Source organism: Coffea eugenioides, chromosome 7 (assembly GCF_003713205.1).
Source record: "Coffea eugenioides isolate CCC68of chromosome 7, Ceug_1.0, whole genome shotgun sequence".
Classification (NCBI taxonomy): domain Eukaryota; kingdom Viridiplantae; phylum Streptophyta; class Magnoliopsida; order Gentianales; family Rubiaceae; genus Coffea; species Coffea eugenioides.
Window position 1 is genome coordinate 23,432,983 of NC_040041.1, and position 14,275 is coordinate 23,447,257.

Below are 14,275 nucleotides of genomic sequence, written 5' to 3' on the forward strand. Positions count from 1 at the left end.
CATAAAAATTTGCTTGATATTCACTACATGATTTACTTGCTGCAAAGGCTGTCATGCAATGAATCATCTGCGGGCTTTTCTTCTTGGTCAGTGATCACAACTTACAGTTGTAAGGAGGCACAGAAACAATAATGAATATTTTTTGTTCTTAGTTTTTGAATATTAGACTTAATTGCCTTCATTATAATGCAGTGACTTTATGGCCAATAGCTCCACATTATTGGATTCTGACAGCAGATGAATGCAAGAAATCATTCATATATTTAGATTATGTGATTATAAAGTGAGTAAAAAGATATTTATATACTTTTTGGAATACGAATCATGATTGAATTCTTTAGCTGCTGTTTAATTTTCCTTGAGCCTTTGTGTTATGGTAGTATTTGGCCAAGACAACTGCCAAGACCTGACTAATGGATGCTAACAAATATACATTTATAAATATTTAATGTCTATTTTTAGAAACACTATGCTTACATGAGCTTGAGAGTCAGTCAGGTGTACTGCAGAGTGCAGACTAGCATCGACTTTGTCTTCTGGGCTGAAATTGCAAAAATACACCATTTTGGCAAGAGTGAGTTATCAGTCGTTACCACATAAAAGCAACAGTGCATTTATGTATAACCTTGACAACTATGCAATTCCACCATAATTTACAGAGATTAAATCTTCCAACATACTGATTGATGCAAATTGAACTGCTGAACTTTCTAATTTTTTTATTATAACTAACATTCCAGAGTCCACGTGTGATAAAAAGCTGACCAATCCAGTAGGCTACGTTGGCACAGAATATTTCGGTCTACATGTATTGACAGTGAAAAGTGATGATGTCTGTGGTCTTGGGGCAGTATTCATGGTTCAAGCCAGTATTATTAGAACATTTGACGGGGAACAGGGCTATTTAACAATGGCTAGCTGCGATAAATCTATATTTCCTCCAGCAGCAACTGTATTTTGCTCAGTATCAATGGTAAGCATGGCATCAAATTGTAGCAAATCACCCTCCCTGCTCATGCAGAATGAAATCAGTCCATCTCGAATGAAGGTAATTCAGATGTAATGTCCATCCAAGGGAATTTTTAATCAAGTCCACGGTACGATTTATGTTAATATCAATTCAGAAATAGTGAATAAATGATAGACAGAAACATCTATTACCATGTTGCATCCATTAGTAGAGTTCAATACAGGACGAGATGATATTATATTTGGACAGTTTTTTAATTTCATTCTCTCTTTTGAAACGGCATCTTACTAATAACTCAAGGCTATGATGGCAGTAGTTCATGGGATGAACAATAAGCTAGATGAGTCCTTTTTTGTGTCAAAGAGAGCAACATTTTATCTACTGAGCAAAACATGTCCAAATTGCACGAATGATCCAGGTAATAATGATATTCACAGAATTAATTCACAAGATTTTACTCGTACATAATGTCAAATCCATAGATAGATTGCATCTGAAATAGCCTATTCTATACGAGCATAGACAAGAAGACACCCTTCAAATTAATTTGAAGTGAATAGAGGGCAACTTTCTTTTTTTTTTTTGTTAACAAGGAACTCACAGCCGCTACTTGAGAGGATTACTTTCTTTGTTTCAAGAAAATTACAAAAGATTGTAACCTCTTTTTATTCTCAAATTAATAAATTGATATTTGTACCAATTCTCTTGTTTTTTGTCTTTATGCAACGAAATTTGCATTGCAACCAACATTGCTGTTTCTTGATTAATATCCCGACTCTAAATACTTATATTCATTATTCACTCATTTAGTTGTCAAGTAATCTGTAAATTATGAAATTCTAGATGTTCTAGATATGGAAGACGATGTACATATTCATGTCCTTATATATATCTTACAAAGGCTAAAAAGGTTTAATCTCATTTCTTAAGCTTGATACACTAAAAGGGTATATCTATTTTGTGTTGCTAAGATTTGGGCAGTAGGGTTTATATTGACGGCTAAGATTTGTAATTTTAAGGATTGGATAGGTTCATTAATAAAATAAAAATTCAAGGGTTAACCATGAATTTAAACTTTTAGTTTTAGTATGAGACATCAAGATGGACGACGAGAAAACCTAAATTTTCTCTATCATTCTTTTACTTTTTTAGAAAAAAAAAAATAGAAAAGGTTACGACGGCTACTAAAGCCGAAGGCTTTCAAAAGATTTCATGGAGAAGGCTCGGAAAGTCAAGAACAATGATGAATAATCCAAGTCTTAGAAATTCTGAGTGTAGGTTGAGACGATACACAAGAATTGATTTCAAAACTGCTTTCTATATTAGAATTTTTAAAGTGGCCTAATTCCTAACAAATGTTTTTGATAACCCATAATTGGTTTACATTGCAAGTGCTTGTTGTTGTAAATGCACGTATTTATATAAGTTTATTTGTCAATGCTTTTTAAAGTAATGATGTAACGGATTTTAGCTTTAACCTTATTTATCAGGTGGCATTGGTTATTTAATCATTAGGCTATATTTTATTCCTTATGTAATTGTATAGTCTGTTATATTATGATTGGTTTAGATAATCAGTCCTGAATTCTGAAAATTTAAAGAATTCTGGGTGTGACAACATTTATTAATGTTTATCTTTCATTGAGACAACATATATTATACTTTGTTATTTACTGAGACATTTTAAAAAAGTTTGTGACAAACTGTTGATCAGTTTCTTTATTAAACTTAAAATAAATGACCCTTTAGTCCACCACTCTCCTGCAGCCAAACTATTGAGCCATTACACTCTCCTCTAGTAAATTCCTCACTTTTTATCAATCGATGAATTTTCACATTTTGGCTGAAAAAATTGATATTATTCTATTTCTCTTCCAGGAAAAGAAATCGCCAGATTTTGCTATTATGAAAATATGTTTGTCAGCATGAATTATGTGATCAGATTCATGATCATTTGTTTCTTCTTGTTGTACAAAGTGTATGGGATTAATCTTGGCAATCTCAAAGTTCTATGATTATCATCCTTTGCAATTGCAAAATAAATCCAAAAATTATGAAATTTTTGACATAATATTTAGTTCAAATTAATGTATTTTTATCGTTCAATTTATCCAATAGTAAGTGATTTTGCAATATCTTGAGTGGAGAAAAAGTTTGTAATTGGACTTGATGGGTGATTGGGTTATTCAGATAATTTTTGACTTATTTATTCGTACAAGTATCAATGAGTTGATCCAACTTATCAATTTGCACTGGTATAAATGGGTTGATCTACGTATACTAGTTATAAAATTTTTGTTAGAACCTGTCCATATTACCTAAAATGTCACTTCGCAATTGTTCTATTTACTTGCAACTTAATGCTCTTATCAACCAAATTCGCACTTTACAATTGTTTCATTTACTTGCAACTTTATGAGTTACCTTATTGGCCAAACAATTTGTATGTTTTGTACGGTCAAAAAGTTTGATGAAAATTTGTGAAATAACCAAATGGAAATTTAAAAATTATTTTTAGCAATTATGAAAAGAAAAGGATAAAAGAGCCCACATAGCACTTGAATTACTAGGCGGTATTTTTTAATTTTCTTTTTCTTTACATATTTCTTGTCTTCACTTCTATTGTTTTTTCCCCCTAATTTTCTTTTCTGGGTGCATTTGGGTGTTTAACCAATCAAAAGTGGTAAACAGTTCGAAGTTAATGACTCAAATTTCCAACTTTTTTTTGAACTCCAATTATCAAATACTTGAAATAGTGAATTCATGAATTTTCAATATAACTCGTAATTGTTTAGTTCAATTGTATTTTTAAAATTTTTTTTTTTCTATTTCAATGTCCTCCTACCAAATCCATAAACCAAACAAAGGATTTAACTTCTTTGGAATCCTTTTCATTTCCCCAGCCTATTGTCAACCAAACAAGATAAAAGATTATGGATTTCAAGGAAATCTACTTTCCATTCTTTTACTTTCCTTTCCTCAGCGGTTTCCTGGAACCAAGCAAAGCCAGACTCCTGAACAGAAAGCTATACCTTCATAGAGACGGTGACCATCTTTTCTGGAAATCATTCCAAATCCATTGTTTCTCTGGTTACAACAGTCCACGGACAGTGACCATCCTGTTTGAGGGGGCAATTTTTTGTTAGCTAATCTTCCTTTCAAGACTCCAAAAATTGATTTGAAGTCTATAGCCACAAGGACACTAATAACCTATTTGCATTATGATGCTTCGATTCGAAATAAAATTCCACCAAATTTTCAGGCACATGTACCCAAACGGAAAAGGAACTACTATAACAGGAGAATCAAGGCTCTCCTCCAAATGTCATAGTCTATCCTACCATCAAAAATATAATTTCACAGTCGAAACTTGGGATCACATGAATTCCAAATCTTCTTCCTGTGCTTCAAGAACTATGGTGGCAAGAGCAAGTCTATATGCGGTGGACCTCAAATTCCTGACCAGAACGTAAATTTCCTTCCTCCTCTCGCTAACAGATATGGTCTTCCATTGATCCTCTCTAAGACGAGCAAGCAAAGCCACCTCACATAGAGCTATTGCCATAGGCTTCTTACTGTATGTCCATCAAAACAACATTCAAATTCAGAAAAATAAACCAAAGAGACTAGAGAAAAGGACAAACAAACGATGTCCAAAGGAACTCACATCAACCAAATAAATTCACAAAGCCAAAAAAAGTTCATTCACAATCACTCTTGCAGAATACACAATAATTACCTGCCTTGAATGAACCCAGTTGTAATAAAACCAATAGGCCACCTAAAAGATTCCCTGACTACTGGGTCTTCTGGTACTTGAAGTGCCCATCTCCCAGATGGCTGCTGAACAAAATATGAACCTGGTAAAGACTGAGGTGCTTGAAATTTTCCAGCATCATCCAATCTGCATCATTTACAACAAGCTGCTTTGAGAAAAGTTACTAGAAGCCTTAAAATTCCAGTTTCCAAAGTTCCTCTTTTTTAATTTTCCCAAAAATGTGATACATACATACTCGTTTACGAGGCTGCATGCCCTACTTAAGTTTGGTTCAACCACTACAACCTTATGGTTACACAGCATCATAACTTTATTGATAAAAACGACCCGTACAACAGATATACCTCGAATAAGCTTCACAATATAAGCCATCAGCTAGTAAGGCATAGCAAAAGGTTTGATTTCTCCCCAAATTCTTTTAGTGAAGAGTTACTGTATCTTATGAACCTTAAAACCTACAACACAAAACCAATCGTTGACAGCAGTCGTCAAAATATAACTGGACATCATCCATGTAAGCCATTAAAATTTACATGAGAATTTGCAAAAGAGGCCTTGTTTGGTATTAAAACATTGCAATAGTGGACGTTCTGGGAATAAAAGGTTTCTAGTTGTCTAACTAGTCAATCAGTCGAAGTCCAACCTAATAATAATTTTTATTGCCTTGTGGTTTCCAATAGTTGCTGCTTAAAGAATACTGAGCACACTTTTGTTGAACCAAATCATAAGCCTTTTCATACTTTAGAGACATGTGCCACATCCACTTGTTTCATGAAAAGGAAAAGGTAAAGTCATGAGTGGTAAAGGAAAAAGGAAGAAAACAATGCCTTAATCCACTGTATACCAGATATTGATGGTTTCAACATGTCAGCATGACGCCTATAAACTTGCATTTTCACCAATAAAATTTAATAAAGAAGACAGAATCATTTTTCATTTGCATGAAACAGACCAAAATAGTCTGAGTAAGCTGTGCAAAACAAGCCAAACAAATAAAAGGAAATCCATGAATATTTTTGAAGAAATCCTACCTGGTTGACGACCACATAGTTATATCACCGGGATGAGGAGCACAAACCACAGCTCCCTCTTCAAAAACACCTTCCTTGTAAGCATGCAAAAGAACTCTCACAAAGCATAGTTTCTGGCAACACATTAATTGAGAGCTGATGCCATTTGTTTGATGGGTAATTAATTCATTATCCTTCATAACCTTAGTCAAGCATCTCTTTCCATCAAGAGAATTTGGGAATAGAAGCAAATTATCATCTTTGACATGGCTTACAAAATGCAGCAGCACATCGGATGTCCTTGCAACAACACCATTAAAAACAGCACCACGACTTCCCACATCTGCTACATCACAATTTTTGCAATTTAAAATTTTCATTGAGTTATTACTAACTGGAAGAAATTTGGTGACCCCTACTGTAGATCTTTCCTCAGAACCATAGTGGATACAGTCCCAAGGTGGAAAATGTGGAACTCTGAAAGGCCTCAGGGAAGGAGGTCGAAGCTTTTCCTTTTGATCAGCAATAGCTGCCTCCATTGCCATAAAGCAAGAATATGCGTTGGTATCAGGAAAGTCTGAAGGGAAATATGGCAAACCAGCCTGAAAAGGAAAATCAATATTATGATAACCATAATAACCTTGCAGTTAATTCACTACCAATGGTATTCGAGACACTTACTTCACTTGTGATCCAATGCCTCTCTCTCAAACCTATAGCTAGACCACCATTGGAGATAATGGCAATCCAAAAGACTTTGACCCAGCTTAAAGGGAGAATGGCAGACCAACTAAAGGGATGACAAAAAATGACTATCAGAAACTCAATACACTTCATTTACAGAAGGTGCTCTCTAATTAGACAAACCAAAAGAGCATCTCACTTCCATCTCTCAGGTTGTTACTAAACTGGCTGAACCCTACAATAATATCCAATGCTTCTTTTCCCAAGACCACAAAAAATTCAATATCCTATGATCTTTGGCAAGTGAAAAGCAAAGGCAGCATAAACAAATGCAAAAATGTAAACTGATGCTTGGTGTACGTGTTTGTGTTTGTATCAACAGTTGTTAGGGTAGTTTTACCTTGTTGTAAAGCCTTTGCCAGAATTATCTTTCAAAAGCATAATGGGGCATAATTGAGAGTACTGCCTCACACCTGAAGCATCTAACTTATTGGAAGTCTTCTCACCAATACTGAAAATTTTAATCAACTGACTGTGCTTTTTTTTGCAAAGAAAACTTTCTTCTACTGGCGGATTTACCCCTTTGGAGACATCCCACAAATCAATGAATTCAGAAAACCGATATTTTTCTTCAGGGTTTGAAAGCAATGATGAAAGGGAGCCTGGGTTCCAGGGTAGAATCCTCTCCGAGGTTGTGTCCCCTTGCGTATTAGTTTCTTTAGCACCTAGATCCTTAGAAGGTTTTGTTTCTGGCAAAACAGCAAATCCTTTTTCTGCAATAGCACGAGGATCCTTTACTGTGAGAGAAATCATAACTGAAGTTGAAATTTGATCTTCCTGTGGAAGGGAGCATGAGTATGTTGTTGAAGATTTATTGTTATTTACAGCAACTGAACATTTCTGCACAGCCCAAGAATTTGTAGAACTGCATATCAAGCAAATTCGATTCAGCCATGAGCTTCCCTTATATACAGTTATGGTTTCAGAAGAAGAGGCCATACTATAAGCTAAATCACCAGGTCAGAGGATGCAATATGTTCTGCATAAGCTGAAATGCCTTGGGACCTATCAGGTCCAGTTTTCCAAGCTTGCCCTCGAGAGAGATGCAATTCACTGAGCGTCCATTTAAGTTTGCCTGCAAACCCACAATAGCAACTCACAAGACAGCAAACAAATCTTGTAATTGAAGATTGGGACATATGACTAGTCCATAAGCAATTTCATCACCTTCAAATAGTTCACAATCTGGGCTAAAATAAGGGCATTGTAACTAAACAGAAAAACAAACAAACAAACAAAAACACAGAAAAAAGGAAGAAGTACTCAATTAACTAGAAATTATCAAGAGCGGCAACTGGCCAAAAATAAAATAAAAAGAAACAGAAATTAAAAGAATAAGTTGCACAGTACTTTTAAATGAAGATATGAGCCAAACTCAAAAGCTAGAAGACGTGTTCTTCAGTATTGTTAGGTAAAGAACATACAGTTTCACATGCAGACTCCAGAACATCATATCCTTCTCTAAAAGCAGCAGGATGTATCCATATCCACAACTGTCTAGACGAAGCATATCTGTCTATACTCTGCTGCTCATCTTTGTTATCAATTTTGTCAACCCTTGCAGTCAAAATTGGATTTTGTGGTCGCCACATGTAGGTCACTGGAGCAACTGGTTGAGCAAATACTGCCCCAACATGATGAAGCTGCCAATACACACGCAAAAGTCAAACACCAACATGTATTACAAATTTGATAGGTAGCTAAAAAATTGAGACAGTAACCTACCATAGCACTACCATAAGTGACACCAGCAAGTATATGCTGGGATGTCTGATCAGAAGTTTCTAAAGGAGAAGGGACCAAAACTTGACTTAGAATCAACAATAAGAGGTCCTGAAAGCATGGAACAGTAATGTCAGGTATAGCAAATAACTTGTGTTTTTTGGTAGCAACACCTATGAAATTGCTTTGACAGTATAGAAGCATTTCAAACTAGATGCTTGCAAGGTGCAACATGAAGAAATGCCTGCCTCTGGACCCTCCAGCTGAACAGCACTATAGTAACTTGAGTCATGCACAAGCACTCCTTGCTTTGACTTCTTCAGGAGAGCCCTTGAACCTTTACCTCTACCTCAGGTAATATATAATAATCAATAATAGATATATAAATAAAAAAACATACCGTAGTTATTCATAATTGGTTGGAGTCAGAAATAAAATAAGTGACTACCTGCCATGGAGGCCGAGAGGGAGGTAAAATCCCCAGAGTTTAGACATGGTGAAGCGCTTAGCATGCCAAACATGTGTTGATAATCTCTTGGTCCCATCTCCAGATGTAGCAAAATCAGTCAGAGGATTCTTTTTTAGATCAATTGTCCGACGGATACGGCGAGGGAGCCTCTTCTCATCTGTCTCCAAAAGCCCATTATTACTATTATCATAACGGAATCTTTTCTTTATGTGGCTGGTGGTTCTCCTCCTCTTGTTTCTCTGGGAACGAAAATTGTTATGGAGACAAGTACCAACAATTGAATGAAGAGAGTGCAATTCATCAGCTCGTGATTCGGCCAATTTCTGCACATTGAGGGTTCGAGGTGGAGCTGCCGTAGATGCCTGAAGCTTGCTCCAATCTGTAACCATCTCCTTCCTCAAATGACTTTTTAGGGTTAATTACGCTTTATCCCCTGAAACCTGACCCTAAGTAACGCTTGCCCTCTTAAACTCAAGATATATACACTTTACCCCTGCTATGACCAGTCAAACATTTAGAGTTAATTTTTTTCATCCAAACTTCAACGAAATAACATTACACCATTAATTAATGGTTCTATGGACAATGTTTAAGCTTTATTGGAGGAAAAATACCTTAATGAGTTCACATGATACAAAATAAATCTTAACATCTTAAGAGGGGAAATTCGTTAAGAAACAGTACTATTGTCCCTTGTACACACCATTATTAAGTGGACAATTTTGTAAAATTAGGGCCACTTATTGATGGTATTTTGGTCCTTTAAAAATAAATGGTTAACAGTTGCCATTCAGTGTTGGCAGGCGTGCTTAGCTGCTTCTCTGAATAGATCACAGTTTTTACAAAGTCCTTCTCTTCCAGGATGTAGTTAGTGGTTAGAGTCGTCTTCTTCTTCTTCTCAATTCAGAAGATAATTATCCATGAGTGTCCATTGAGATATTTTGCTCAGTTCTACTTTCTTTTTATTTTTGGACTAAGAATCGTTTTAGAATGCTAAATCCTAAGATATAACTTCTCCTCCTAAGCTGTTAGGATAAAAAATTGGGATCCGGGCAAAGATGAAAGTGACATTGGATTTTATCAGAAATTTAGTGGTACATAAATTGGAGTTTTATTTGAAGTACGACTATGTATCCGATAAATTGAAAGTGAAGATACTTCAGTACCTAAATTTGGTACTGGTGTTGAAGTTATGCAGATACTAGATCAGGCTGGCTGTGCATACGCATAGCCACTGCCCACCAAATTGCCTTAATTTGATTTTCTAATTATTTTTCAATTTAGATTGATAAAGTTGTGTAAATTTGTACATTAGAAATCAAAATTTAGTGTAACAGCAGCACATATAATAGAAATAAAAGCCAAGTCATTGATAATGTACCCATAGATATTACCAATTGACCAAAAAAAAAGGATCATTATAGTTAAACACATCTTCAATGCTAGATGTTTCTCTAAGAATTACCTAGCACCTAGTACCATACAATTCGAATGCATACATTTTGATAAATAATATATAGAGGAGCAATACAATAGATCATATTATTTTCCCAAAAGGAGTTCAACATATTTGGATTACAAAAGAAGATTAATATTTCAGTTGGTCTAGTCTACGCACAAATCAGCTTTGGTTTTCTTTGTTGGACAATGCTTCTGCAGTTTTCATTTAAAGATTATTTGTTGACAATTGCAGCTTGTTCTATTGGTGAAACAGTTTAGCAGCAATGGATTCATTTCCTAAGTATTCTTCAGTGAAGGCAGGGCTTATTTTGACACCATTTTCTGAAGTTGAAGCTTCAGCAAAGATACCAGATCTTTTAGGTATTTTCCTGAGTAGTAGACTATTAGATAGGATTATTCCACAACATATAAGAACTATGAAGAAATTGGGTGCCAAAAAGTGTATCATTTGTTGTATACTAAAAGTGCATCACTCTGTTTACAATGAAAAAATATTAATGTTAGCTTTTCCTTTCTACTCTACTATCTTTTCAATATAAAACAGGTCAAGTGACATCAAATTCTTGACACCAATGACCAACAAGAAAACACACACAACAACATATAACTGGATAAAGAAAATCCAGCTACACTAAACTATTGCTAGAACGAACTTCTTGTAGTATGAATTTGGAATTTTATCAACTGAAGAGAAACATGCAGCAATTAATTTAGGAACAAAATTTAACTCAACTCAAAAACCATAGTAACCAGTTCCTCTATATGAAACCTATGACAAACACCATCGAACAAAAGAAATTCAGCACTGAAACATTTGTAAGAAAGATGAACTTTAAAAACATGAAAAATATGCTGCTACTAATCTGCCAATTCTATGAAACATTCTATCTAGCAAATACAAAGCTATATGTTACTGACATTTGTAAGAAGGATGAACTTTAAAAATGGAAAACATGCTGCTATTAATCCGCCAATTCTATGATATGTTCTAACTAGCAAATACAAAGCTATATGATAAAATTCTGGTGTAGTACACAAAATTGAAAATTACATGTTTGAAAGGATACATAGTACCATCTCCTTATGCAAGTAAGAAAGTAAATCCAAGATTTTCCGGAGTATCATGATACAAAAACTTGTCCAATAGAATCATAAGACTTTTTTTTTTTAAGTCATGATTCTGCAAATTAAAAAAAAAAAGTCAACATTTTTCAACTGACCCTATATAATGTGAAAATCTATTATAGGATTTGAACTGTGCTTGCTTGTGTTATTATTCATCTGCAAATTGTTATCCTTTGATTCTTTTCCTCAAGTACACCCAAAACATTCTTTTTACTCCTTTTATCAAAAACTAATCCATGATACACATTGCAAATATAAATTTTGAGAATAAATGTATCCAAGATATTCTGTCTATATTCATTTTTACCATTAACCACCACATTTTACTTATCAATCACTAACTTACAGATACAACCAAAGGAAAACATGAATAACCATAAATTAACTCAAAACACAAAATCAAACATATAGAACTCATTAACTTTTACGTTGTAAGCAATCTTGAGCTCTGTAGTACAACATAACAACACCTTCAGATGAAAATTCATACTAGTGCATGATGAAACATCATGAATTATCGTTGGGAAGAAAACAAAAGACAGTGGATCAATATAGCCATTTCCATATCCCAACTACAACACAACCAAATCCACTTAAAGATATAAACAAAAAGAAAAGAGAAAAGGCAGAACTTAGAAAAACTTTCCAGCCAAAAAATTGATAATGTCCAAAAACAAAGGGCAGAACTGAATAGATTGATATGGGCTTTTCCATATTCAACAGCAAGTGTCCCAAATCCATTAAAACATTAAAAATAAGAAAAAAGAAAGGCAAGAACTTAGGAATAAGAAAAAGGAAATGCAAGAACTTAGAAATATTACAGCAAAGTTGCCCAAAAAACTTGATATTTTCGTTGAAAAAATACAGAACTCAATACAATGATATAGGCACTTCTACATCTCAACCTCAAGGGTAGCAAATCCATTAATTGACAAAATAAAACAAGAAAAAAAATTCAAGAAATTAGAATAAATTCTAACAGCTACAATTACCCTAAAAAGATTCAATGAAATTGAACATAAACCTACTAGCCTCATTGAAATCATAGAGACGATGCATTAAGAGTAGTTTTAGGTGGGTTTTTCAAGAAACTCAAAATTTTAAGATTGATTACAAACCTTAAAAAACCCTAGAAGAAGATTACAGAAATTTCTACAGCTTCTTCTTTTTAGGTTTTTTTTTGGAGGCACAAAAACAAAAACCTAAGAAATTAGAGTATGCTACATACACAATTTTATCCAGGAACAAAAATTAAAAAGTAACAAAAAAAAGGCAAGAACTACATTCACCTGATTTTCCAGATTATTAAGTCTTCTTCCGCACTCAAAAAGTACACAGATTCTCTCCTCACTCCTTGTGATTACAAGTAACGCAGACGCTGAACATGGGGAATCAATAGAGATTTGAGAAAACAATTTCACGAATTCAAAAATCTTCGGACCAAATTTTTGGGAAAAAATTAACCAGAAAAAAATTTAAGGAATTAAGAATTGAAGGAGGCGTGCGCCTTTGTGTGGGAAGTGTGTGGAAAGGGGAATAGTGACAAAGAAAGAATAAAATAGTAAAATACTTATGTATTATCTCGTTATTAGGGAGAATTTGGTTATTTATTTAAGGGGTAAAATAGGTTAGTGATCGTAATTTTCAAAAGGGTTAATTACAGTTTGCCCCCCTAAATTTTAAATATACATACTTTGCCCTCTTCATTGACTCCTCAAACATTAATGATACATTTTCCATCCAAAAAGTTAACAAAATGACGTTAATGCATATACATAATGGTTCTACGATAATGCTATACTTTTAATTGGAATATAAAATATCTTATTAGAAAAAAAAAATACAAAGTCACATGATTTAAAAAATTTTTAAAAAATAAAAGATGACATAATACCAAACAATTGAAAAATTGTATTGTGGAGAGAAAAAGAATTTAAAAATCCCCTAAAACTTCTACACAAGTTTTCCATCGCTGATCTTTTTTCCTTTAAATTGTAAATAGATTGGTTTTTATAATTTTTGTTTACCTTGTAGCTTTCACAAGATTTTCATCAATCAATAAGATGCTATTTGGAATTTTTATGCCATATTTATATCTTGCTTTATATCTGCTTCTCCCATGTGACAATTGAGAGAGAGAGAGAGGACAAGATTTCTCGATTATCGATTACTCGCAGCCTCCGACTTGTTTGCTTGCTCATCACTCTCGATCAAGTTCAGTGGTGGCCAGTGTTGCAGTCTGGACAAGGGTGAAGTTTGGTAAAATCTTAAGTTTATGTTTGCACTATGAGAACTGAGATAGTTTTTCTTTTAATTCTCATTTAGACCAAGAGATAGGGGGTTAAAAAGTTTGCACTATGAAATTCTTTGAAGTCATTACTATATTGATTCCTTGGCAGCTCACATCCTCCATGTACAATTTCTCTGTTCCTCTAGGAGTGAGACACAATACTTGGAAGGCCATGATTACCTTTCTTTGGATTTCTGCAAGAGACAATTGCTGATTTGCTTATTGCACCATGGTACATACTTTTCAATTTATGTGACAAAGTTGCAAAGACAGTCGTATTTGGCAATCTTCTTAAAACTGCTATGGCAGAAGATGTTCACCGCGTGGCACAGTACATTCTGTCATTTACCCTCTCCCCAAAGAGAAGCTTGAGTATCATGGTAAGTTATGTCCTTATTTTGTTCTCAATGCATCCAGGTTTACATTTCCTAGGTTCATGCTTGTAATCATCACGTTGAATTGATTAAGAGCTTCCTATCCATTTTGGTTCTAGCTAAAACAAAAGGAATTGTTCTCCTTTGAATAAAGAAAGCCCTTATGTCATAGTTAATACACCAAGACGTTATGTGACTGCTTGCAAGATTCTAATTAATGTAGATATAGCTTAACTAGATTGCTCTTTAGACTACTTCTCTACGCTTGCCTACTCTCTGTTTCGTGATTCTCCATATAATCATATGTGGACACATATCTTATAGGTTTCTCA

General features: G+C 34.3%; 1 protein-coding gene across 2 annotated transcripts; it reads right to left on the reverse strand.

The window, feature by feature from the left end:
• Positions 1-4,167: 4,167 nt before the first annotated feature.
• On the reverse strand, positions 4,168-12,767 carry LOC113777480. 2 transcript variants are annotated; one of them, XM_027322581.1, is made up of 11 exons: positions 12,569-12,767; positions 8,673-9,186; positions 8,473-8,569; positions 8,228-8,335; positions 7,927-8,145; positions 7,459-7,577; positions 6,843-7,367; positions 6,440-6,548; positions 5,780-6,360; positions 4,710-4,874; positions 4,168-4,545 (listed from the first exon to the last, which is right to left on the reverse strand). In XM_027322581.1, exons 2-11 carry the CDS (start codon positions 9,080-9,082, stop codon positions 4,347-4,349), a joined length of 2,532 nt encoding a protein of 843 aa, XP_027178382.1. In that variant the 5' UTR covers positions 9,083-9,186; positions 12,569-12,767; the 3' UTR covers positions 4,168-4,346. The 2 variants fall into 2 exon arrangements, with proteins under 2 accessions (XP_027178382.1, XP_027178383.1); XM_027322582.1 differs by having other exon boundaries at positions 8,673-9,189.
• Between the last annotated feature and the right edge of the window lie 1,508 nt (positions 12,768-14,275).

Coding starts and splice junctions, on each gene's coding strand:
- LOC113777480 (XM_027322581.1), bottom strand. CDS start 9,082: ATGGTTACAGATTGGAGCAAGCTTCAGGCATCTACGGCAGCTCCACCT. Junction 7,368..7,458: donor ATATTGCATCCTCTGACCTG/GTGATTTAGCTT, acceptor CTTGATATGCAG/TTCTACAAATTCTTGGGCTG. Junction 4,875..5,779: donor ACTATGTGGTCGTCAACCAG/GTAGGATTTCTT, acceptor TAAATGATGCAG/ATTGGATGATGCTGGAAAAT.